The 26577-nt window shown below is 41.6% G+C and overlaps 1 protein-coding gene across 1 annotated transcript; it reads right to left on the bottom strand.

The window, feature by feature from the left end:
- Positions 1-80: 80 nt before the first annotated feature.
- dusp14 (dual specificity phosphatase 14) lies at positions 81-11655 on the bottom strand. The gene is made up of 2 exons (XM_084950934.1): positions 11362-11655; positions 81-3591 (listed from the first exon to the last, which is right to left on the bottom strand). The coding sequence occupies exon 2, from the start codon at positions 3484-3486 to the stop codon at positions 2842-2844; it is 645 nt and encodes a 214-aa protein (XP_084807060.1). The 5' UTR covers positions 3487-3591; positions 11362-11655; the 3' UTR covers positions 81-2841.
- Positions 11656-26577: the final 14922 nt, after the last annotated feature.

The following is a 26577-nucleotide window of genomic DNA, read 5'->3' as shown; positions in this document are numbered from 1 at the left end:
TCAGTGCTGATCTCTTAAAGTAGTACTACAAAGTGACATTTTATTGCACCATTGCGTGGTTGTGGTCTCAAAAGAATTGCTTTCTTCTTAAATAATAGATTTATTAATGATTGCTCCAATACACACACAAATGTTGCTTTTTATTAGGAAAAAAAATACAGTTTTTTTCTTTTTTGCTTCTTTGCTTTTCTTTTTGGTTTGCAACAGAGTTTCTCATTATATTAACAAGAAATATGGATGTACTGACAGTTACCACGAAGTGGCCTTAAAATATGTCCACAAGCCGGTGGCTTGTTGAAATATGCCATAAAATTCACCACCTCTATGCTAACAGTTAGCCCAAGAACGGAGCAAAGGCAAGCAGGTCAGCGCAAGCATCGGGCAATCGCTGATCACTAGGGAAAAATGTGAGTGGCTGCTGGAGGTTGCTGAAAGAGAGGTTGTTGCACAGAAAATCTTCCAGTTGCTTTGGTTGCTAGCAGGTTGCTGTGGTTACATGTAGTTTGCATGGGAAATGCTGACTTGTCTGCAAACACTTGCCGACTGCTCTCAGTAAAGTACTGAAACTTGAAAAAGATAATAATTTGTAAGCAAAAGTTCTCCATTTCTGGTTTGCATCACACTCTTTCCAGTTTCAATATCGCTTGGCAAGTAGTTTGCGTGCAAACGACAGCCAACTGCGATAATCTGCTTGCAACCAAAGCAATCACAAGGAGGTTTTTGTAGTCGCTGCCAAATGTTTGCAGACAAAACAGCATCTTGCATGTAATCTACAGGCAACTATCTGCCAAAGACCAAAGCAATCATAAGGCGGTCTCCGTGACTGATTTCACCTTGCGAAAGTTTGCAACCTTCAGCAGCCAGTCACTCACTGGTTGGGGAATACACATTTTTCCCCGAGCGACTGAAGGTTGCCAGGTTGTTGTTGGCTGATCTCTAGGTTTGTGTGACTGACGACTGAAACAATGAAGCATCTTGCATATCGAGTGAATTTTTCTTAATGTTGTTTCTGTTACATGAAAAGCTTCTTTCTGTTATTATAACTGAAAGGTGTTTCAAATAAAGTAGTCACAAAGGAATGACCTCTCCTTAACCATGTGATTCATCATTATCTGTTTCACACAACACAGAGGGGTTCAACAATGCATTTTAACAGCTGATTCTGAGGGATCTTAGGGCCATTAAAGGGCCATATTTTCAATTCAATTTTGTACTGTAGGAAGAAATGGTGAGGTGACTTATTGTCCATTTTAGCACCTGCACTCTGTGGCACAAGGGCTCTTTGTCCCACTGTGTGGTTACAGAGATAATGTGTTTCTTTTGATGGATATACTCTTGGACTTTGGCCAGAAGAAGCTTAATCTGAGCAAATTCAATAAATACATACAAATTCATTATACTTGAGGAAAGCTGTGTTTTTCAACAACCAATTTTTCAACCAGGGCTATGTTTAGTTTGTCTATAGTTCTGTCACACTATATGGATAATATAGTACTATATTATACTATTATATAGTACTAGAATGTCAGTAAATGCAAAGAAACTACCCCAAATAAAGCAGTAGAGACTAGATAGCGAGACAGTGAACATGAATGTAGGATTTAAATATTACAAAACTGGATTTTAAGCCAGGCTTTATGAGAAGGAAACACATTCTACAGACACAAAAAGTCCACTTGATGGCTCTAAGAGGAAAATATCACTTGAAGTATGCAGACATTTTTGTATTTATTCATCTTTTATGTGCTAATTGTCCCAAAGTGTATTTTTATTATGATTTACTGCAGCATGTCCCAGACCTACAACCAGTATTTCTGAAGTGTGGCTAGAGCGTGCAAAAAAAGTTTAAATTTCACCCTGCAGATGATAGCAAAAAGAAAAAAAAAAGATCTTCAGCCTACTGATCTTCAAAAGAGCGCTACACCACAGAGGTGGACCAGTTTCCAGACAGAAAATAAAATGTCTTTTCTGTGCTGTGCTGATCTTTTTGCAGCCTTACCCGAATTTGGATGAAAGGCGAAAACAGACTTCATAGAGCTACCACTTCTATTGAGGCAGCAGATATTTTCTTTAATATAGCATCAAATACCACTACAATAACATAGTGTGGTCAGAGGATGGAACAGTCAACCCTGTGTTACACAGGAGCTTTCCCTAAACCTCGATTCCTAGCTTACATCTTTTCAAATTTCACCTTAAAAAAGGTTGCTATAACATCTTTGATTCTCATTCAGTTAAAATGCACCATAAGCTTTTTTTTTCCTCACTATCATTACATTCCAATAGAATAATTTCCCTATATTTTTTTCTGTACACTTATCTTTAATGCTACCATAAATTAAGAGCATGCTGCTGCCCTTCACACTAAGGATTACTGCAAAACTGGCACAATACCACCACATGACACCACGTCAGGAACAGAACTTCAGTCACATCACTGTTTGAACACCTCTATCATCCGCTGGAGCTGGAAAGACAGACCCAGAGAAGGACGGCACTGACTTCAACTCAAAGTTTTATCTTGTTTTGGTGTCTGACATCATCGTGGTCCCATCCAATCCTCTGGTCCGAAGGATTCTGGGCTTTAAGTCCCCTTTCTCCCACTTAAAGACTTAACTGGAGAAAATTGGTTGGATCAACAGCAGCACCATCAACGGCCAGTGTTTGATTGAACTCCCTCTGTCCAAAAGCACCATCACTCATTAATTAAGCTTCACACACACGCACACTTGTGCATTTTCTCTTCCTCTGTCCAGAGCAGGTAGGAACCTCCAGTCCAGAAGGGCAAAAGGGCTTCACTTTCATCCTCGATCCCCCACTGAACAGTCGGCACTGCCTCTCTCACAGGCCCCAGTATGGAGCGAGGCTCCTGCGGTCCCTCTCATAAACATCAGGTATGACCCCGTAGGGCGTCTGCACCATCTTAACAGAGTTTCTGCCGAACAGCTTCCTCTCGTACTCGATTAGCTGGCGCCAGAAGCCACCATTGGGCCTAATGACGGGGCGGCGGGCTTTGACCCAGGCGTGGGCCTCGGCCAGAGACACACGGTGGTACTTCATGAGATACGCCAGACACAGAGAAGCGGAGCGGCTCACTCCCGCTGCACAGTGCACCAACACCGCCCCTCGCTTACGTCCCACACTGTGGATCTTATCGGCCACGCTGTCGAAGTACAAGGAGATGGGGGAGTGGGGCATATCTGCCAGTGGGACCTTTACATACTCCATGTGAGGCCAGTTAAAGTTGGGGAGCTCAATGGTGGCGTTGACCACACAGGTGATGCCTTTAGACAGCAGCAGGCTGCGGTTGGAAGCCACGTTTCCTCTGCTGAGGAAGAGGTTGGGGGTGATTTGTGCGATGCCTCCCAGCAGGCTGCCATTTTCGGGCAGCAGCCTCGGTACCGTCGCAGGCACCATGGAGTTGCGATGGTGGTGGTGATGGTGGTGATGATGATGGTGGAAGAAGCCTTGGCTGCGGGAAGCCATCGAGAAAACAAGTGGGCTTTAACAGGAATGGATTTTCTTTTTTCCTTTACAAAATCTTCATGAGCTCAGAGTCATAGTAGTGCAGCGGCACCAGCCAGACAGCTCCTGAAATACAAAAGCAGACTTAGCTTTTATCTAAATTAAACATTTTTCTATTTCAGTGCAGGCTGACAAACATAAAAACACTTCAAGGATGAGTAACGTGACTGCTGTTTGAAAACACTACAAAACAAGGGCACTAAGATCCTTCTTTTGGAGGGCAGAGTGCTGCGAATCCATGAAATGGTTTGGATAAAAAGAGAGAGGAAAAAAAAGGAAATGCTTTTGTAAGAGTGCGTCTTCAAACTTTAAAAACCCAGACAAAAAAGCTGTTAGAGTCACAACAGTTTGAACCCATTTAAAAATACGAAGCTGTGAGCCTGCAGCCCCCCAGCTTCATGTCACAAAATTATACGAGAGGGGTTTTCAAGAATCCGCCGTGCCGCAGAGACCAGTCACTCTACTGTACGTGTCTCAACATTCAGGTCGAATGGCCGCACGCTGAGACGAGCCTCGCTCTGCCATGTGAGCGCAGACGTCCCGCAGGCAAACACTCACCTCATCTCATGTTCATCCATCCACGGCTCCCACATACAGATTACATCTCGTCTCTCTGGCTATTCCTGCCGTTAATGTCATTTCTCTACTGCACCAAACAGTAGGGTGGAAGCTAATCACACATACTGTATGATCATACCAAACTTCATTTAAACACACGATTTGCCACCCTAATTTCATTTTCTTTTCTCTTTTTTTTTTTCCTAAAAGGAAAATTACCTCTACTCTCTTTGAGAGTACAGCACATACAAGGAAAATTATATTATGGAAACTCTAATATGACATATACTACTGTATGTGCTCAACTGATGGAAACACCTGTGGCAATGCTTAGACTATCAGCGGAGAACCCACAGCTCCGGGCTGAGCTTCACACACTGTTGCACTTGTCATGCGTCATCCACACATCCTGCACCAGTCTAGGCTGGCAGGTCTTTCTCCTTCATTTCTAGTGCGGTCTGGTTAACAAGACGCACGGCAAAAACACTGCTGTGTGCCGTCACCTTGCAGACTGGGATTCTTCTTATGAATTAAATTCTAATCAAAAACATGAGTGCGGAAGGTGCAATTAAATTGTGATCGCAGCTTTCAATGCACAAAAGGGTTGCAAGGTAAATCAAATCCTAATCCCTCGTTCCCCCCCTTTGATGAGCGGATGTTTCATTTTAATGCAAGGAAGAGTGTCTGCTATGCTTTTCCATATTTTCTGTCATGTTATTACAACAGTGGACGCTCATGTTCAAATCAAGAGTTCAGCATATGTACAGGTAACGTCCCTGTGAGCCAAAATCTTTGTCTTCATTTCTTTTCCTACTCTTAGCTCTGTATGATGTCAAAGAGAGTGTCCATAAAATGTTTCTTAACATGGTCATCTCATGCACACAGCTCTGACCGTGAACAGGGAATCTTCTGTTTAATCCTATCGTTTCTAAGACGCAGCCAATCACAAGGAAGTCAGGTTAAAGGTGGACAGCCTTAACCCCCATTCTACTGACTGGGGTCCATGTAGACCCCCAGAGGTGTATTTTGTCACATCTCACAGATGTTATTATTATTGTTTTGTTTTTAATTGTTCCCATTTTTATGACTTTGTCAATCAATTTGTTTCTTTTTTCCCCAATTCCATTATGTAATTCTCTTGACTTCATCAAAGCATGAACTTGGTAAAGTGATTGGGAGGAGCACCTGAAGACATGGTTCTCAGCCAGGAGAGGGTAGAGTTCCCGCTCCACGCCAGCAAGAAGCTCAAGTAACTTGGGGTCTCGTTCACGAGTGAGGGGAGGGTGGAGCGGGAGATTGACAGACAGATTGGTCCAGCAGTGTTGCAGATGCCACCCGAGGTGGATCAGGCAGATGTTATTTTTATGGGGTTTCAGCCATGGCCTACTGGGAGGAGGTTGGGGCAGACCCAGGACACACTGTAGCGATAACATTTCTGGGCTGCCTTGCTTTGTGTTTGTTTTAATGATTTTATACTGGTTGTTTTTTTTTGTTTTGTTTTTTTATATAAATACAACACAAATTTTACCTTAAATTATTGAAAACTAAGCGTTACCAGAATCAAAGGTTGGTAAATACACTGTTGAGTACTAATGTGGAATATACTTCCATACAAGCTGCAGGCTGCAAGAAAAGTAGATTTTCATTTTACAAAACAACATGATTGAAAATGTAATGTAATAGAAAGGGAAAATGTAGGCATACAAATAATAGTGATTTGATAAGAAATAAGTTTTGATATTATTATTATTATTATTTCTATTACACTGAGGTTAAAGGGAAAGCAGTTAAAATGACTTGTTTCAGGCAGATGATGTTTTGAGTTGGTGCACAAAGGGATACCATAAAAAACACTTCAAACAAACCTAACCTTGATTTCTGCTGTGATTTTGAATCCAGCCCACAGAAGAATGATGAGTTTGATGTCTGCTCACCATTTTTATGTCACTTTGTTCTCAGCAAATTACACAGTGTATGTCAATAAAGATTTTCAACTTGAACAGTTCATTCGTCCAGGAGCTGATGTGTGATTTAAGTGTTCCCTTAAATTCTTTTTAACTTTTACTCAACTCTGGAAAGTCAAAGAACAAAAGCATTTAGCTGTAAATCAACATAAAAGGACCACTTTAAAACCCATAATATAAATAACATCAGTCATATCTTTTATTTTTCCCAACAAGTTTCTCTCTGCCTGCAAGATTGTTCTTTTTTTTTTTTTTTACATTGTTAATGATTTTATTGCCTAAAGTTTGCATAGAAAATCGGTAAGTCATGGAACAGCTAATCTCCCCAAGGGCTAGAAAAGCCTTTCCTTGTATTGCTCACAGCTTTGATATCCCAGCATGGCCTGCTTCCCTTTAAAAAAAAGAAAAGGAAAAAAGGAATGAAAGGATAAACTAAAATAATGCAAAATAATGCTATCAGCTCTCTGTGTTCCTGGCTGCCATCCACCATGGACTTTGCTGTGAAATGGTTGCCATAAACCTGCTGCACCTTCATCCACAGCGCCACCACTTGTGATAAAACAACAAATATGTTTCTCACTGTAGAGCAGTCTCAAAATCCCAAGACTACATCAGAGTGTGAACAAGTTTCCTGCAGGAGCATCAAGTGCATAATAAGTACTAGCAGTGATTTACCTCACCTGATGTGACAGTAAATTAATAGATTTTTGGTTTTTGAATTGCTGGGTTGGGTGTCTAGGCAGCTCTAAATACCAATAATTGAAGATTAAGTAATAAGGAAAATCAGTTAAAGTACCACAGACCAACTGCAGCCAAAAAATGAGCCACAATTTACTTTTTTAGTCAATTTTAATCATGCAATCACTTCATTTCAGCAATTTTAGGTTTGTTAATGGGGTCTTCATGGTTTTAATCATTCAATAATGAGTGATGGGTCCTTCAGTCAAAATGGATGTTAAACCTAAATCAAAAGTTTTATATTACAATATGAAAAAGTAACTAGCTGAGGAGGATTTTAGAGCTGAACAGGTCTCAGAGACGTCACATGCAGCAGAACCACAGAACAATAAAGATTTCTGAAACAGACTCTCCCAAATGAGTCACCTTCACTCTTCAGTTCACTTCACCTTTAGCGACTCTTCTTAGTGCTTTACTGTCATTTTTGCAGAAAGATTGATATTGTAGCTCAAACTCAGGCACACCTCCCTGTGTAACGATCAGTGAGGAGTAGTCAGTCTATGAACTGAATGACAGACGATGTGTTTTGTTGTTGCTGCTAACTCAAACAATCACTGCTCATTTCCACGTTACAAAAATGTATTTATGTATGTATGTATGGACCCCAACGACCTCAATATCTCTTAAACCTTATATTTTGAGCAAAATCATTTGGACTCTAAAAGAACTATATTGTATTTTGATGGTCAAATGCCACTGTGACCTTGTAATTCAAGTTTCTGGCCAAAACTCAATCACTCTGAAATATAAAGATGACGACACGCACAAAGTGAAAAGGTCAACATCACTTTGACACCATAATTTCAAAAACTTTTCATTACTGAAGAGCCTGGACTAAAGCTAACCAACATGACTGAACTGACTCTTTGGTGATCAGCTAATCCATCTTCACTAAATAATATATGAGTCTGGAGGACATGGATACAAACTAGTAATTATTTTTTTACCAAGTTTTTGAAGGTATACCAGACCAGCATACACTGAGCCTTAAAAAAGAAAGTGGGACAGCGTCTTAATAATAATAATAATAATAATAATGGATTGCATTTATATAGCACTTTTTGGGGCCCTCAAAGCGCTTTACAATTCCACTATTCATTCACTCTCACATTCACACACTGGTGGAGGCAAGCTACAGTCGTAGCCACAGCTGCCCTGGGGCAGACTGACAGAAGCGAGGCTGCCATATCGCGCCATCGGCCCCTCTGGCCATCACCAGTAGGCGGCAGGTGAAGTGTCTTGCCCAAGGACACAACGACCGAGACTGTCCGAGCCGGGGCTCGAACCAGCAACCTTCCGGTTACAAGACGAACTGCCTTCCCCTCACATACAAAGTCTTGAACCATCAGGCTCTGTCGTATCTTAAAAGACCTCATAGTACAATGTTATCCTAACAATGCATTGCTGGCTTACTTGTGGTTCGAAGAGTTTCTAAAAGTTGAATGGGAGGCAGAGCCTTCAGCTATTACGCCTCTCTCCTGTGGAACCAGCTCTCAGTTTGGGAGACAGACACCCTCTCTACTTTGAAAATTAAGCTTAAAACTAATAGGGCTGGATCAGGTGACTGTGAACCCTCCCTTAGTTATGCTGTCATAGGCTCAAATTCCTGTGGGACTTCATGCACTAAGTACTTCTTCTTCAATCACTTCTTTTTGTGCTCTACCTGTTTATATACCATTGCAACATGTCATAAAATTTTTGCCTTTTCTTCCTTATTGTGTGTTTTCCCCATTTCCCTATACTCTTTTTCTTTTCTCTTTCCTCTTTTTGCCTCGACCTGCAACTAGTCGCAGCGGATGGCTGCACCTCCCCGAGTCTGGTTCCTCTGGGTTCTTTCTGCTAAAAGGGAGTTTTTCCTTCACACCCTCGCAGATTGCTAGCTCATAGTATTATTGTCGGATCTTTAACTTACAGTATAAAATGCCTTGAGGCAACTGTTATTGTGAATTGGCACTATATAAATAAACCTGAACTGAATTAAATTCTTCTCTGTAAAGCACGTGAAGGGGTTCTCCATCAGTTCAAGTCCCACACCTTACACCAAATGTGGGACAAGAGACTCATTTGCGATGAAGCTGATAGGGGAAAAAACTGGTTAGAGAAAGATGAAACAGGAAGGGTTGAATAGATGAACTTTCAAAATAAAAGTCAGATGATTCTCCACTATTAAAGTTATCCCAGTCCCTAATCTCACCCACATCAGTCTGAGTGTAACATCTCCAGTGACATCTTTCTAAAATAACAAAAGCTAAGCCTGACCTGCGAGCAGATGCCTTGTCTTGAGTCTCTATGTATTGCACAGCTGATGCAATAATTCACAGACAGAGATAACACAAACTGAGTTGCTGGGCAACCGAGTAACCAACAGTGCAACAGCAGTAGCCACATCAACGGGGAAAAGAAGAAAATAAGAAAACCAAATAAGCCCAGGCCCTCTCCAAAGTGCTGATGAACCACAGCGCTGGGCTGTGCTGAGATTTGCTTCATCCACATGGTTATTTATACCCCTGGCAGGGCAGAAGCGGAGGAGGAAGAATTATGCACAGGCTGTCGTCACTGAAAACTCTACTGTACGTTGGAAATGCTGCAGCTCACTGTCAGTCAAATTTACTCTGAGGATTCAAAGGACAGCATTCCAACTTTTACTCTACTACAAATTAGTGCTGAACTTTACAAAAGACCAAATTGAAGTTGTTTTATTATATACATTTTCATTATTATAGCCTCATTACTATAATAGTCAATTCTCCAAGCCAATTATTCTAAACCTATTAACAAAAATAATAAATTCCATATTGGAGGCAATCACATTTTTAATTTCTCATTAGGCTACAACTATTTTGACGGTGTCTTTTATGGTTGTGTTTTAGACCATTAAATTCTTAAAACTGATTTGTGAAAAAAAAATCTTTCTAAGAAATCCCAATGAGACATTTCCCTCAAATCACCTAAATTTCGAGTTTTCTTCTTCTGATCGCCTTTATGTTTCAGAAACATCCCCTCTCTCAATCACTCAGATGAATCTGTCAACAGTTGGTGCCACCTCACAAATCTTGTGACGCTGCTCTCTCGCTGGGGAGATTCCTCAGGGGTCCGGTTCCACCTTCGCTAACACAAATTGGAAACGTGACCCACCTGCAGGAAAACTAGAGTGGCGGTCCCGCTGGCAACCTCGTCCTCACGACACTAACGAGTGAAACCTTGATAGAACTGAACTTCCTGACCGACACTCCCTCACACCACAGAACGAGATAACTGAAATAGCCGGAGACGGCTACGGTTTCTCAATAAAAGAGGCAGACTGCTCAGGTTGAGTGATGTCTGAAAGTGTCTCGGCACAGACTCAATAATGATCTGGGGAGAATGAGCAGCAATGACAGGGACGGTCTTTTTGGGCAAGCAAGGAAGAGCACGGCCTCTCAAATGTCTCCAATGCAGCTGGATTCCAGCACAAACAATGCACACAGTAGCTGCTGTTGGTTCAGAGGAGGGAAAGTTTCGAAACAGAGGGACAAATGCCACATGAGAGTTCGGCTCTGGCACCTTCCTGCTGCAGCAGCACCACCCAGATCCACAATGTCACACCTCAATATGTCGCACCAAGGGGAAAATCACTGACGGCCACAGATGGTCACATGTCATGTAGTAAGAGACAGGATGCCTCCTCCCTTTCCTTTGAGATGTTTTCCACAAATTTGTCTTTAAATGAAACACTTAGTGTCGCTTTTAGAGGTTACTCACTGTAGCAGACACATGAGACAGATAAATGGACTCTACTTTTACACAATGGGAAAACAATGACAGACTGACACAGACTTAACCTTTTATTATCCTTAATTGATTCCACACGCTTGGAATGTCAAACACTGAGAAAATTAACCAGCAACTCTTCCTATTTGTTTTCAAATATATCAAAAATTTACTAATTTCAGCTTTTTTAAAATGTGAATTGTTCTTGCTTTTTCCTTATCACCTTTGATAGTAAACTAGAAATCATTAAATTTTCAGATTTCTTTAAAAAAAAAATTTAGAAGCTTTTATTCAGTATTTTACGACATTTTACACACATTTTTACCAGTTGGGAACATGACAAGCAGATAGATTACTACTTTAAACTTTTATAATTAGCCTTGTCTCGTTATTTTTCGTTTTCAGCAACCAGTACGAGTCTAGAATGTGGAGTTTGAAGTGAATGACTCCTCAAGTTTAATAATTCAAGAACGAGCCGTGAATGAGGACCGCTCCTCTGCGCACGTTCCTATGCCCGTTCGCGTGCGCGTGACGCGGAGATGTGCTTGCGTTGTGACAAGTTGGGCTGTCGGAAATACAGAATATTAGTAAGTAGAAAATGCCTGATGGAAGTGTCAGCGACACGTTTGCTTTCCTGGCAAGCGCGCTCGCTTCTCCAGTTTCACTCAGCTTACATCACAAAACTAAAAAGCTGGACATAAACCTGCCCGGAAAACCCATTTTTTAAAAACAAGTCAAGGCTTTAAGGTGAATTAGTAGGCTTCTTATATGAGGTCCTCATAATGCCGATAAACTGGCTCAACGTCAGATGCAAAACTCAACTTACCAGTCGACTCTCTCTCAGGCAGAGATGGAGGTTTTCAGAGCGCCTTCGCCGCCTGCACCAAACCGGCGCGCACGAATCTGCTGCTGTCACACATCTACCTCCTGCCAGTCCGCTCATGCACACGGCCGGGTAGAAGGCGAGAGGTTGGCAAACAGCCCGCAACACACAATAACATCACGTGAAAGTCACCAGAAATACAGTACGAGCCATCGGTACATCCGCCTGGTTGTGCGGCGTGCAGAGGGCAGCGCTGCCTCCAGTATAAGGGGTGATCAGTGCCACACAGAGGGGGAGGAGGGGGAGGCAGGAGGAGCATGTTGGCTTACTGAGATGATTCCAGGCTTTTCTATTGGGAGATTCAGCCAGTCTGAAATCTACAGGGCTGTGGCCGAACTATGAATGAGCCTCAAGCTCCAGATTCACCGTCTGAACAAGACTAAGTGCACATAAACCGATTTACTGCACTAGTTTTACAGGAATTTTATAAACTAAGGTGAGCGATCTGTAAAAGTACCTTCACGATGTGTGATCGATTTTTAGGGATGAAAAGCTGGGGATCAGGACCAGAGGCAGTGAGACTGATCAGAGACTGTGAAACACCCCCCACAGCTGTGGGACTGTCGGAGGGTCAAGTGCATGACGGTTCTTTACACTGGCGATTCTAGAGTTTATTGGGGTTCTAGGCAAAAACAGGTGCCCATCCACTCAGCATTCATCACCACCAGAGTTGGCCCAAAATTTTATGGGTCCTTTAAGCAGAATTTTATTTGGGGACCCTCACCCCCACACAAACCCATCCCCAACTACCCACAGAAGCAAAGCTAATATGACCAGGCTTGATCATTTGTGCAACTATTATCATGGCTTACTAGAGTGCTGGAAAGAAATGAAACAAACCAACAGACAGTTCATGTAATTGTATTTGAAATGCACAAAAGGGCAGAACAGTCACAAAATTTAACATAGGCGTATATATTATTTTTGCATAACAATGCAAAAGTTAAAACAGACAATATGAAATAAATTAACAGAAACTACCTGGTTAGAGCTAACAGCAGGTTACCAACCATAATGCCTGTGGTTTCCACCTAAGCCCACAGACCTTGACTGAACCGAAGGCTCGTGTGACGCTTCTGTTCTCTATCACATCAAGAGTATCTCTCCACTCTGTATGCAGGGTGGACATCAGCACTGAAACTCTGTGAGCTAAATCACAGTAATTTGTTTACAGAGGCATGACTGACACCTAGAAGTACCTACATAAGACACATACACAATCCTTTTTTAATGTAACCCTCAAATTATGACTTTTGTGAGACAGGTGCTGAATTTATTCTTTTTTCTTGCCGTTACAATTATTAAGACAATTATAATTTGAGCGGGTGGTTGTGATGGCAAAATTAGTCCTTGTGGAAAAAGCGGTAAAGAAAAAGTTCAGCTAGAACATAATAAATACTGCATTTAACTCTAGTTCATCACTATGTATGTAGCCCCCAACATCACTGGATATGTAGGATGGCCAGATGGGTGATCAGGTTTGAGTCTGTGCTGGCCGTGCTTGTGTGCTTGGCTCTGTCTGTGATTCTTGAAACTAGAAAGACTGCGGTGGTCATATTCTCGCATGTATGCGACTGTTGTAGAAACTTGTGGCTTTTCGATGCACAGACGTGTCAGCACTGCGGCCAAGCTACTTTACGGTTTGCATTCATTTCCGAAATGAATGAGCAACACTGACAGAGCTGTTTCTTATATCTCAGTGCTGAAATTCACCCGGCATTCATGTGACATTCTTCACCGTGACTCCATACAGTGTGATACAAATCACAAACCAGGATTTTATTAGAGCCAACCAGCACATTGTGGCATTCAGTAAATATTCACAGCCACGGTTGTTTGCTGATGTTATCCCAAGCTTTTCTACTGGAGGTAGATTTTCGAATGTGTGTTTTTATGAAAAATAAAAGTTTGTATGAGCCTTACTATTGTATATTATCACCAAAACAAACAAACACAAAGAATCAATCAGCAGCAACAAAAACAATTGCTGGGTCAGTCAGGAAAAACCTGTTTACATGAACATATTCAAATGACACATTAAAGCTCCCGATAAATACATAGATGCTCCAATTAGTGGAAATCATTCATCATCAGGACTGATTGGTGTAGCCTTTACCATCTGGAAAAAGAAAGGTATAAGAAAGAGTGAGGATGTTGATAGTAAAAATAGGTTTGCCTCATTTAAACAATTTACAGAATGTTTATAAAATTCCTGCATCAGGATTTTCCCACTGCTTAAACAAATCAAGATTATATTAGAAAACATGCTTATCTTTGATCATGAGACCCTGGATGTGATGAATAAATTCTACCAGGCACTATAAAACTGTTTCTGGAATTAGACATGCTTGGGTGGATGCAGTGAATGTGGAAGTAAACAATTAGGTGTGGGAAGAACATTTGGAGAATACACATAACTGTTTAGTGAATGTCAGACGTAGGCTAACATAGGTCATACTACTCCAGAGAAAGGCTTCACACTCTCTTCTTTGATATTTCACCTGTCTGTCATAGATGTAAATCTGCCGCTGGTAATCTGACTCATTTATTCTGGTGCTGTACAAAACCCACCACCACTCTGAAGCATTTGGAGAGAGCTGACTACTGGATGTATTTATAGCTATACTTGATGTGACCAGCTCTTTGATTTCTGTAAACAAGTATGAACGATTGCAATTCTGCTCAGAATGGTGATTGCAAAAAGTTCATACTACAGCGGTGGAAAAAGAACTTTCTACCCACATTTGAGCTTTGAACAAGTATCTACAGAGACAACTCAGTGAGAACAGACTGAATATAATTGAGAGGTCCTGGAGTCCTGTACTGGCATTTCTGAATTGGGAATAATTAGTTTGTATTTACGTCTACTGGTTTTATCTTTCTACAGGTTTAATGCTGTCCCGAGGCTGTGGGGCTGTTGCTGTTAGATGTGCTTTCATTCAATACAATAACAAATATAAAAAAATACACACTTTAGGTGTTTAGGTATTTAGCATGTGAAGTACAAATGTGTTTTACCTGAATGCAACTTTCCAAACTCCAGGGCTAGCTAACACCTGTTTTTTGCTCATGTCGCCCTCATAAACAGCAGTGTGTGTCAAAAGTGATGTTACAACTGCACTTTAGTGTCATTTTGACCCATTCTGTTTTTTCCAGACCGGTGAGTATGATGCAGTTGGTGGGGATATGAGCGTACAGTCATATCTGGCTTTACTGCCATTTCAAGCTTATAGCTGTACAGGAGCCTAGAGGTTCCCTGGATATAAAGAGGAAGATGCTGCAGCTTGAAAAGATACGACTTCCTGGAGGAAACTCTGTCAAACTTCCTGTTTTGACTTCTTCAATTCCTATACCAGCGCTGACGAGGAGGTGGCCATGCCTATTGCTCAGGAGAAGACTGCACTAAATCTGGCACACCTTTAAGTCCCAGTAAAAGATGATGAAGCTGTGTGATTTCACAGTTGGCATGTGACATGTGATTATAAAGTAGGCTTTGTTGTTTTGCAATCTAGAGCAGACTGTATACCTGAAATATTTACTGTTATTTCAGCTGGAGTTCTGTGTGGTAACCCCTTAATCAAGCCTACTGACCTTAGTTCAGCCATGCTCTGACCACCATTTAGTTTGAAATCTATCACAGCTAATGTAGGCTGACAATGAGTGGAAAGAAAGAAATAATTTATCAGTGTTTTAATTCTATAATCCCAAGAACGTTTCCCACAAGGTCATTGCTATGCTTGATTTAATTAATAAAAAGTCAAGACTATTTATTACTAAAAAGCACTGAATATGATGTAAAAGCATGGTGAGGTGAGAATCAACAATCAGAGGCAGGTGTGCCTCGCATGCTACTGTGTCCCTGGCATCAATCACTCCTCATACAGAAGCTGTGGGAGGATCAAGCACCTCCCTGAAAACTGTGAGCTACAGCTATGGAACAAACAAACCTGTTAATGGAATCACTAAAGTCAGAATGAAACTCTTTTTGCTTCTTTAAATGAATACAAACAGGACTTAATGAAGACTACAGACACAGTCACACCAAACTGACATCCGCCAGCCAAACTCTGTAATCATTTATTCTACTTATAACCATATTTCCTCTGTCCACCCATCCATTTGGTTATTTGAGGTTGTGGTAGTTTATATTTTGTATAAAATCATTTTAGGCTCGCATATCAGTATATTTGTGTAACATTTAAAACCAGGATGTGAACTGTTCTTTAAAAAAGTTGTAAGCTCCCCTTGAAAAATTGGTTTGTGAAATTTTGTTTGGGTCTCTAAAACACTGACAATTTACTGTTTTTTCTATCTGCAACATTAGGCTGTTACTGATTAATTTAAGAGAATGATTCATCACCAATACACTTTAGTAATGATACCAGCATGAATGCTGCGCCCGTGAAGTGTAAAACAGAAAATAAACAAGTTAATGAATGTATGAAGAGCAGCACTCAGGAATCCAAGAGCTGTACTTGCTGAAGTCGTGTTTTCCATTATGATCATCGACATCTTCTTTTTTTCAAAAAAGGACGCCTAAAGCAAAAGGTGAATCATAGCCATTCAGAGCATAGACACAGCCTGTGTGTTTTATTGTTTTATAATGGAGTTTATTCTAAATGCAGACAGTAATTTACAAAGTCAGCATATTGAACCGATGCCTTAAACTGTATACTTAATTTTATATTTAGGTCATAGCTCAAGAAAGTAGAGGTTCATTATCTACAGACTTCTTTTTCATCTACAGGAGTCACACCCTCCCAGACTAACTTTTGGCCACCATGAATGAGACCAGGATTGTTTGTTAACATATTAAAACAGTGTTCCTGTAGCTAAACACTGATTGGAGCACATTAAGAATTTTTGGTCAGCTAAACTAAGATATACTAGGTATATTTAATCTAAAACACAGAGCTCATTTATTTTTGGCTAACTATAATAAATTAATGCAACTTGTTGTAAAAAATTCACCCCAAAGTGAGACCGTGCAATGTTCATAGAAATACCCAAGAGCTACATCTCAGACTCTACAGGCTTCAGTTAGCATGTTAAATGTTAGAGTTAACTTGATGCCAGATGGTGGCACCTTATTTGGCTGCAGCTGCACTGGCTCCTGATAGTAAAAGACATTTAATGTCTCAAATGCCCTTAAACTGGATCGTTTGGCTGTGAATCTGCTGGATGGTAAAGCCAAACTAATATACAACTGTCAGTCATTGGTAGCACTTAAACCAACAGTTTAGGAACTATACATGCAAGCACTCTGTAAGGTCTGCGTAGCTGGCTGCACAAGCTGCATGAGCTATGATTGGTACATCAAGCAGTAAAGTCGCCTACCAGCACCGTCTGCTAGTGGAGTAGAAGAAGGTGGTGCAATAGAAAAATAGAAAGCATTGTAGTTGATGGAAGGGGGGGGAGATCGCCCATGCAGGATGCACGCAAGGACCCAAGACCTTACGTCCTCCTTGTTAACATCCGCGCTTCTTGGAGAACAAACTGGACTACCAGAAGCTAAGACATGGCTAAATCCATCCATTCCAAGTGTTGCAATAATATTCTGAAGCTGTGGTCTTATTACCTGTAGTTGTCGTGTGTGCATTTACACTTAAAAGAGCTTGTGCAACAATACTGAAGTCATCTCAAGTCACAGCTCTTCACACACAGAGTTTTTGACTGTAAGATCTAGGCTCTTCTACCTGACCATTGAATGTACTGTTATTATCATCACAGCTGTGCACATTCCCTGCAGTGCAAATATCAAGAAAGCCCTGAATACTCTCTACTGCCATCAATGACTTGCAAAATACTTATCCAGATGGTGTTTTCATTGTAACAGGAGACTTTAATCAGGCCTGCATGAAAACAGTTCTCCCTCATTTCCATCATGTAGATTTTGCAACTAGTGAAAAGAACACACTGGACTTAGTCTATTCAAACATAAAGGAAACATTTAAGGCAGCACCCCTTCCTCACCTTGGCTCTTTGTGTGATACTGATTCCTACATACAAGCCCTTGCTAATCAGAGAAAAACCCACCATGAAGCAAGTGAGAATCTGGCCTGCAGGAGCATTGAAAGCATTACAGGACTGCTCTGCTTTGAATATGCTTACTGGGACATGTTCCTGGCAGCTGCAACTGACAATCAACATGCAAATGTGAATGAGCATGCCAAGTCTGTGTCTGCATATATTCAGAAGTGCATGGAAGATGTCTCTGTCACCAGAAACATCATCACGTACTGGACAACAATAAACTGTGAATGAGTAAGGAGATACATGCGATGCTCAAAGCACAAAATGATGTGTTTAAATCAGATGACATTGTGGCACTCAGAACAGCAACAAGTCAACATGAATCATTCCATAAAAGCAGCCAAGCAAAACCACGGTACAGGAATACAGAAACTTCTCCAATGACCCTGTAAGTACCAGGTGAATGTGGCAGGATATCAAAGCCATTATGGACTCTAACCCTACTCACTCACCCTGTGAGAACAGTATAATCTTTTTTAATCAACCTAAATAAACATTTTGGGAGGTTCAAAGTGCTTAACAACACCTGTAACACCTGCCTGCACACCCTGATGTGCAGGCATTTAGTCTTGAAACAGCTCATGTCTGGAAGACCTTAAGAAAAAGGGAACATAAAGGAAGCATTGGACCCTGAAAACATACCAGGATGGGCCCTCAAGGAGTATGCCAACTAATTAGCTCTGGTTCCCACAGAAATCTTCAACATGTCACTGAACAAGGCTGTCATAGCATCTTGTTTCAAGATTGCTGCCATCATTCCAGTACCCAAAAATACCCACAGTCACTCATCTTAATGATTACTGCCCTGCAGCACTCATCCACATAATGAAGAAGTGCTTTGAGAGGCTGGTAAAGGACCACATTGTTTCTGACTACCTCAGCATTCAACCCATTCTGGTTTGTTTACTGCCCATATCACTGCATAGAAGACACCATGCCCTCTGTGCTGCTTCTAAGCCAGGCACATCTAGAGGAGAATAAAATACATGCAAATGCTGTTCATGGATATCAGTTTAGCAGTTAACACCATCATTCCACAACACTTGCATAAAAGGGTTTACCTGTGTAACTGGCTGTTAGACTGCCTCACCAGAGCCCAGTTTGTTTGGGCAGGTAAAAAATGCCTCTAGCATCATCTCCCTGAGCTGCCATCAGGGCCGCGTCCTGATCCCACTGCTGTCCACTCTGACGACCCACGACTGCTGTGCCAGATCTACCACTAATAACCCTGACAGTAGCAGGCCTCATGTGAGATAATGACAGTTAGGCCCATGCAGAGGAAGTGAGCCAGCTGGTGGACGAGTGCAACACTAAAAACTTGACTCAAAATGTTGAAAAACAAAAATCAGTAGGATGCAGCAGAGTCACACTTGGTGGTCAGCAGCACAAAGTTCCTGAGTGGACAGATAACAGCCTGGTCATTTCAAATTGGAGCAGAAATTAGTTTTTGTGCTGATTGAGGAGAGCTCACCTCTCCCCGCCCATTTGCAACATTTGCAGCATCTGCAGCAGAGCAGCTAGATTCTGCATCAGCTTCTTTCCCCCAGCCATCAAGCTGCTGAATTCTCAATAAGTCCCCTCATCACTGACACACACATACACTCACTCACACTGGAATGACTGCTCCTGGACTACTCAATATGTTCAACACAGGTTTCTATCTATGAAAAAACAAAAAACAAATATGGCTTGTTTGGAAGGATTGCCTCTTCTCTCTAAGAAAAACATGGCAACAAAATTGCATTTGAACAAGCCACAGGACTTCTGGAACATCCTCCTTTGGAAAGATGAGACCAAAGTGGAGATGTTTGGCCACAATGTCAGAACCAAACACAGAATATCAGCACAAATACCTCACACTGTCAGCCCCGTGGTGCAGGGTTGATGATTCGGGTGTTTGTTTTGCAGCCAAGGGACCTGGGAACCTTGTGGTCATTGAGTCGACCATGAACTGATCAAACTGCTCTCGTATTTGTTCCTTCAGGAATTCATCCTGTTGAATTAGTGAGTTAGCAATTTATTCACTGGTACTTTGTCTGAAAAACACAGATCATCTGATCAATCATTTATTATCTCTCTCACACACACGCACACACACACACACAACATGCCACTGCTTGTTTACGATTCAACCTAGTACACTCTTTTTATCATGCTTCCTGTCTCGTAACCTGTTTATTTCATCTATCTATACTCCTGTTATTGTTTCAAATAAGACAGGGTGTAACAGGCTGCAGCAATAAATGTACCCCTCTGCTACGCTGCTATATTATATGTGCTAATACACTCACAAGGTGTTTTCTTCACCTCTTTCTTTTGTGTGCAGACAGCTGCATCATACAAGAGGAACGCTCGATACTGTAGCTTCACAAACAATGTGAACTATTTATTTGACCGCCTGCAGAGACGTGTGATCGTGTTGCAGGTCTTGAACTTATAAAACCCACGAGCAAACCGAGTTGGAGATGTAATAAACAATGTAGGACCACACTCCACAGCGGCTCAGGCAATACATATCCACTTTAGTATGCTACTGAGGACGCGCACATTACCAATTTAAATGTTGCCTTGGCATGGCAGGCTACAGGCGTACATGGAAAACAAATATACTGACTGTTCTTTAGGTCTGTTATTTCAAATTTCATTATGCCCTGCCTGGAAGAAAACAGCTCTGACCATCTATGGCCACAGCTCGGAGACCTTGGAGATTGCAGCTGCATCTGCGCGGCTTTCTGTGCAACCCTTAGTGAATACATCCATGTGCAAAACCGTAATTAGACGTGCCTTCCAAAGTCAATTCTATTTCAAAGGGCTCCTAGGGGAGATATTACGCTACCCGTAAACCCATGGCCCTGGCCTCAGTCACTCCTAATTACATTCCAAATTCAATCAAGTGGAAACAAACAGCAGCAGTAACAATAAAACAAAAAAGGTTTGAGGCAGACTGGTTCTGCTTTATGAGGGGAAAAAGTGACAGACTGACACCGATTTGTGATCGTGTACTTAAAATGCATCCTGACAAGAAAAATGCAGAGGAGAGGTATCAGCTCGAGCTGATTGAAATTCACCTGACGAATGTTCAAGGGGGAAACTGTGACAACAAATGTCTGTGAATGAAACAAGCAAGGAGTAAAAGACGAGTGATAGATGTGTTAAGAATGGCTAACCTTGAATTAGAACAGTGAAAAGTGAGAGAAGAGATGGATGGAGATGGAAACGGAGAGAGAGAGGGAGGAGAGAGCTGCAGGCTGCAGAGACAGGGACTGGGGTTCAGACTGAAATGTCAGATGAGTCAGAGGCATTCTGGGAAGACGCTCCTATTTAATATGTCTCCACAGTCTGCCATGGAGGCTGAAAATTTACAATGACACCATTGCCATAATAACAAGCACCTGCAGCCACGTTGTGAAGAAGCTGTCTGCTCCGAATGAGCGGCGAAGTGACATTGATTAACCCTGACCGCCTGTAACACCAGATAACTGATGTGGAGAGGGTGCCATGGCGATTTAACCTTAAAATCCTGTGCACATCCCTCAAACGCGCGGACACTCAATAACCTGTGCTTCTCAGTTATGGCTACTTATTTACACTTTCTGAGAGCCAGCACAGATCTGTCAATCCAAACACTGAATGATGAGCACGGCTGTGAAAAATCACTGAGGGGGAAAGCTGTAGAAGACAGGCGAGCACCTTTTGGAGTCATGCTGTGAGAGCTGAGGCAGAAACACATGCAAGAGGGACCAGAACATCTTTATCTCAAGATGGGTGTGCGACCTGCAGATTATCAGAGTATCTGTGTCGTCTTGCGGATAATTAGAGGAACGATTATCTCTGAGAAAGTAAAAGCAAAGTGTGAAAATCTGATCCCAGCTGGCTGGTAACACTAGAGATGTTTATTTCTGTCCATGGTGCTGTGTGTGTGTGTGTGTGTGTGTGTGAGACTGGTGGGCCAGGGGGTGGTAAGATGAGGAGAATGGAAAGTGTTTTGTGGTCAGATGCAGGCGTGTGTGTGTCTCTGTGTGTGTGCACATCTAAATAAAGTTGCTGCTGATCCCACAGGCACCCCAATCGCTCCAGCTGTGACGGTGGTAAATAGACATGGGATCTAAGTGTTTGCTGTGGCAACATGTGAGAGCAGCGTGGAGGCTGAGCTCAGCGGGAAGCCTCCCCGTCACTCTGATCCGCTCTGACATCAAACGCGCGCATACGCACATGTGACGCTGCACAAAAGGAACACACACACACAGAAATACAAACACACATCCTCCGTACAGTGGCGGCATCTCTTCTCATCCCAATAATATTATCTTACTGAGTGCTGAATGGCTCCCTCCATGACAGTGAGTCGCTGAGAAAAATTGCACACAGACAGATGGGTGGGGGAGAAGAGGGGAGGGGGGCCACAGCAGACTTCACTGCTCTGGTTTAGTCACGACTCCTCTGCCCAACAGATGAGCATGAGCAACAGGGCGAGCGTGTGTGTGTGTGTGTGTGTGTGTGTGTGTGTGTGTGTGTGTGTGTGTGTGTGTGTGTGTGTGTGTGTGTGTGTGTGTGTGTGTGTGCGCATCTCCATGGAGCTGGCCCCCTGCCCCTCCTCTCCACCGCTTCATCGCTCAGACTCCAGCATGCCACAGACCTGGTTGCCAAGGTAACCTCTTGTGTTGATGGGTTCACCTCTGTGTTAATCACCGGCTAGCAATAATGACCAAAGGATGCATGGTGTGTGTGTCCTTGTAAGGTCAAGTTTATGGCTTAGGTTAGAGCCACAATAAGAGCTTGGATTATTCATTTAACTGTGATGGTTAAAGAAAGGAACCACTGTCCTCACAAAGGTAGTACAAATACGTGTGCGAGTGAGCCTCTCAGCAACACAGAGATGTGAGAGACATCTTTTTCCCTTTTCCCTGAATAGCAGCAAAGTTAAAAATCAATAAGACAGCAGCAAAGGAGAAGCTCTGAAACCAATCGATCGATTTTCTCTGCAGTTTGTGTTTTCTGTTTCCATATCCACAACAAAAAAATGTAGTCTAGTTTTTCTGCCTTAAAAAAACAACTATATTCAAATGTCTCTGCTGCAAACATGCAGATCATTAAACTTGGTATATTATGGACGATTAATTAACATTAGCGCAATTTGTCAGCTGGGATGGGCTCCAGACCCCTGGAGAGATAAGTGGTTGAGGCAACAGGTGGATAATTTCCTCTGTGTTATGTATAAAATCCAGCTCAGCCTGATGCAGATTAGCAGTGAAAAAAACAACTAAACGAAAAATCTCTAAACTTAAGTGCAGCGTTCAGATCCTTGCACTTGTCCTTCAGTCATTTTTTGTCACTTTAAGCTTTTATTTGATCTCAGATGGAAAATTGATCCTTTTTAAATCCTCTGTGTTTATCCTGTGACTGAGAATATTACATGTATTATTATATTACTTATGTTGAATATGTTGAAGCTAGGCAACAATATATAAAGTGATAAAGACCAGTAATATCTCTACAACAAATGTACACGTTAATGCAAATGTTATAATTGTGTTATTATGCCTAATACTAGTACTTATAATTACATATTTATGCTGGTAGTTTTTGTATTTGTACCTGTAGTCACATGGAAAAGAAGGTTTTCATGTGGATCTTACATTGTTGTTGTGGAATCTTGGCTCTTTCTTTTACAATATCAGTTCAGCTGAGTTGAGTTTGCATGCATTTGTTTATGCACAGCTCTCTTAAAGTCCCACCACAGCATTTCAGACATAGTGCGATCAGGATTTTTACTGGACCATTGCACCATTTTGATTCTTTTCTTTTTTCAGCAATTTTGTTGTAGATTTTCTGCTGTGCTTGGAATCATTGTCCTATTGCACAACCCAAGTTTTAGATGTCAAATTGATGACCTCACATTTGACTCTAGAATATTTTGGTACACAGAGGCGTTCATGGTGGACTCAGTGACTTCAAGGTTTCCGGGTCCTGTGGCAGCAAAATAAACCCAAATCATTGCCCCTCCCCCACCATGCTTGGTAGTTGGTATGAGGTGTTTGTGCTGATATGCTGTGTTAGGTATTCTCTAATTGTGGCATTGCGGTCATTGCAGCTAATTTTGGGTTGCTGATTAAAAAATTTGCAACGCATTTTGCTCAATCACATTGTGGGTTTTTTTGGCAATTGTAAACATGATCAAGATGGGTTCTTTTTTTCTGGAATATCCGTGGATGCTTCATCACATCAAAACAGCCAAAACAACCAACAACCAAGACAAGCAAGCCACAGGCACCTCATTCGGTTTGCCAGGAGAGTGTCAAAAACCTTGAAACACTGAGTAAGAGAAGGAGAAAAGAGCCAAATCACTTTGATGACAGCTACTTCTGTTTAGTTAATATTCTGGATACACACATGCAAACAGAGAACAGAGGAGAGCAGCACAACAACAGGAGAGACTCACACCAGGCTGAAAGTCAACACAGACAACACAAGCAGCAAAGATTCATATGTTGTGTAGCACAATGAATGCTATATTTTCATATTGCATTGTAAATCACCAATTAATGGCAAAAGTTGCTAATGTTAGATAAACCTTTTTTGAGATGACCTACTCTGACAAGTTAAAATAAAATCAATTTCTGAGTTTTTCATGTATGAAACCATTTGAATCTGTGCATCCTGAGACTGTCATCTATTAATCTGTCAGTCCAGCTTACTTACATACTGTATAGATGTTACATAAAAAATATTTTAGGGTATGACTGTGCGAATTTCTCTCTTTGAATAGATTTATTACCAGTATATAAGCTGAAGAAATTCAGCTTTGTTTTACCTTTGTGAGGAGTCTGAAATGAGCAGAAAGCAGCAGGCACTGTCTGCCTGAGAAGACAGTATGTGGGTGGATTGAGAAATGCTGCATCTCTGCACACATGCAGAGCGTTGACACTGACATCTGCTCCATCTGCTGCCCCTGCCACTTCAGCACAGACTTTACAGTGACGGAGAGAGGAGTGAGACACGTGCTGGGCGAAACAGGTGAGGAGTCTGTTCAGCTTCACTGCCAATGGAAGACTGGGGAAAAATACCTGCTCAATTCGGCTTGAAAGGGGCTAATTAACTTGATCATCTCTTACTTCAACACACTTGATGAATAACAGACTTGTTGCAGACTTTTCCTGAAAAACGTCATCTGCTTGTGTTGTCTTCGTACACCTCCATCTTTGTAAGCCACAAGTAATCCAAAGCCAGTGACAGACTGGCGCACACATCACTGAAAAAGAGCTGTTGGAACAAATGTAACACCTCTGCCACCTCAACCTGACACAAATCACATCCCTGCAGTTCAAAAAGCTGAACTAAACCAGAAGGAAGAGCTTGTGCAAAGGATAAAGCGGCAACAGCACCGTTTACATGTTAAATTAATGAGCAACATTTATTCAGATGATGATTGGGTAGAGCTTGAAAAACAAAACATATTCTGGAATAATCCAGAATGTAAAAGCCAAAAATGAGCCGCAACTGGCAATATTAACACATTTTAAATGTAAATGATATTTTACTATTAATGAAGATATATCTAGTACCTTTTCCAGATAAGAATTTCCAGCAGACCAATTTCTTTATGTAGTGAATTTTAAAGGCCAGTATATAGCTGCCTGTTTCATACTATTCATTAATTTTTTCTCCTGTTCTCAGATAATAAATGTCTCAGCGTGTCACATATGAGACCAGCTTGGCTATGTAAAATATATTCACCAGCCGCTTTGTAAGGTACACCTGTTGAAGAGCTTGTTACTGCAAATGTTTAATTGTCCAATCACACGGCAGCAAATGAGTGCATTTGGGCACGTCGCCATGGTTAAGATGATCCATTGAAGTACAAACCGAGCATCAGAATGAAGGAAGTGTCTGAGTGTTTCAGAAACTGCTGATCTACTTGGATTGTTCAACACAACCATTTCTAGTGTTTATAGAGAACGATCTGAAAAAGAGAACATTTCCACTGGTTGAAAATACCTTGTTGATGCCAGAGGTCAGAGGAGAATGGCTTTGGGATAACAGAAAGGCAACAGTAACTCGACCATTCAAACAAGCATTGCCCAAGCCACGATTTGTGCTGGAATTTGAATGGTAGGGTCAGAACTTTGCATAAATGACATGAAAACATGGATCCATCCTGCCTTGTATCAGTAATTCTGGCTGTGCAGTTACTTGAAGAACTACAAAACTCTCATTGTCTCAAGAAAATCACCCAAATCCTTCAAGACCCATCATGCCTCAAATCATCTCAAATTGTTTTTTTGGACTTAGTTCATTGTACTCAAATGGCCTCCACAGTCACCAGATCTCAATACAATATACAGCCTTACTTTAAAAGTCACAAAATTTAGCATTTATTTATGTGCCTAAATCGCAGACAGAATGAGCACCAGTTTCCACTTTGCAGAGAAAAAAAAGAGTTGAAGCTTTAGACGGAAAATAAAAGGCAAAGAGGAAAGATCAAAGTCTAGTTTTTCGAGGCTGGGTGGAACACATTCTCCAGTAAAGACACAAAGTTGACATAAGAAAAACTGTATTCAGCGAAATAAGCAATTTCACTCTGCTGTCTCTTGTTTTGTTTTGAAACCTTGATTTTAGAAGATTGTGGAGGTGTAACAAGTTTTTTCTCCTTCACATCCTCTTAAATTTTCTGCATTTCAGTACAGACGCCTCTCCGCAGTCATCAAAGGTTGAATCTGCAGTTATAATCAGGCCGTTAGCTGAGGCTGATGCGGCAGTTGCTCTCTGCTCCGATAAGCCTGCCAGAGGCCGGCGGTCTCCTGTCTGTAATACATTCGTCACAGTTTCCCCAAGACACATGAGCGAGCCCCACACAAATGAAGACTGAAATATCTGCTTCCGTTTGCCTGCGTCAGAGAAGAGCATCGTTCACCCTTACTCAGCAGTATTCGGTCTCAATTTGAAGAATCGGCAATGAGGTGTGAATGCCTCTCAATAATATACTCGTCATTCCTCTGCCAAGGGAAAAGCAGAGGTATACTTTCAGTGCTTTTTGTCAGCAGGAAAGATCACAAAATCTAGAGCCAAAGATCATGTAACTGGGTAGAGAGATGGAACACCAGCCAGAGGAAGAACCCATTAAATTCT

Source organism: Perissodus microlepis, chromosome 14, assembly GCF_051167445.1.
Source record: "Perissodus microlepis isolate ML-2025 ecotype Zambia chromosome 14, ASM5116744v1, whole genome shotgun sequence".
Taxonomy (NCBI): domain Eukaryota; kingdom Metazoa; phylum Chordata; class Actinopteri; order Cichliformes; family Cichlidae; genus Perissodus; species Perissodus microlepis.
Note: the sequence above shows the minus strand (reverse complement) of the source record. Positions and strands in the feature narration are given on the sequence as shown.

What these genes read in the sequence shown, in the direction of transcription:
- dusp14 (XM_084950934.1), bottom strand. Translation starts at nt 3,486, where the DNA reads ATGGCTTCCCGCAGCCAAGGCTTCTTCCACCATCATCATCACCACCAT.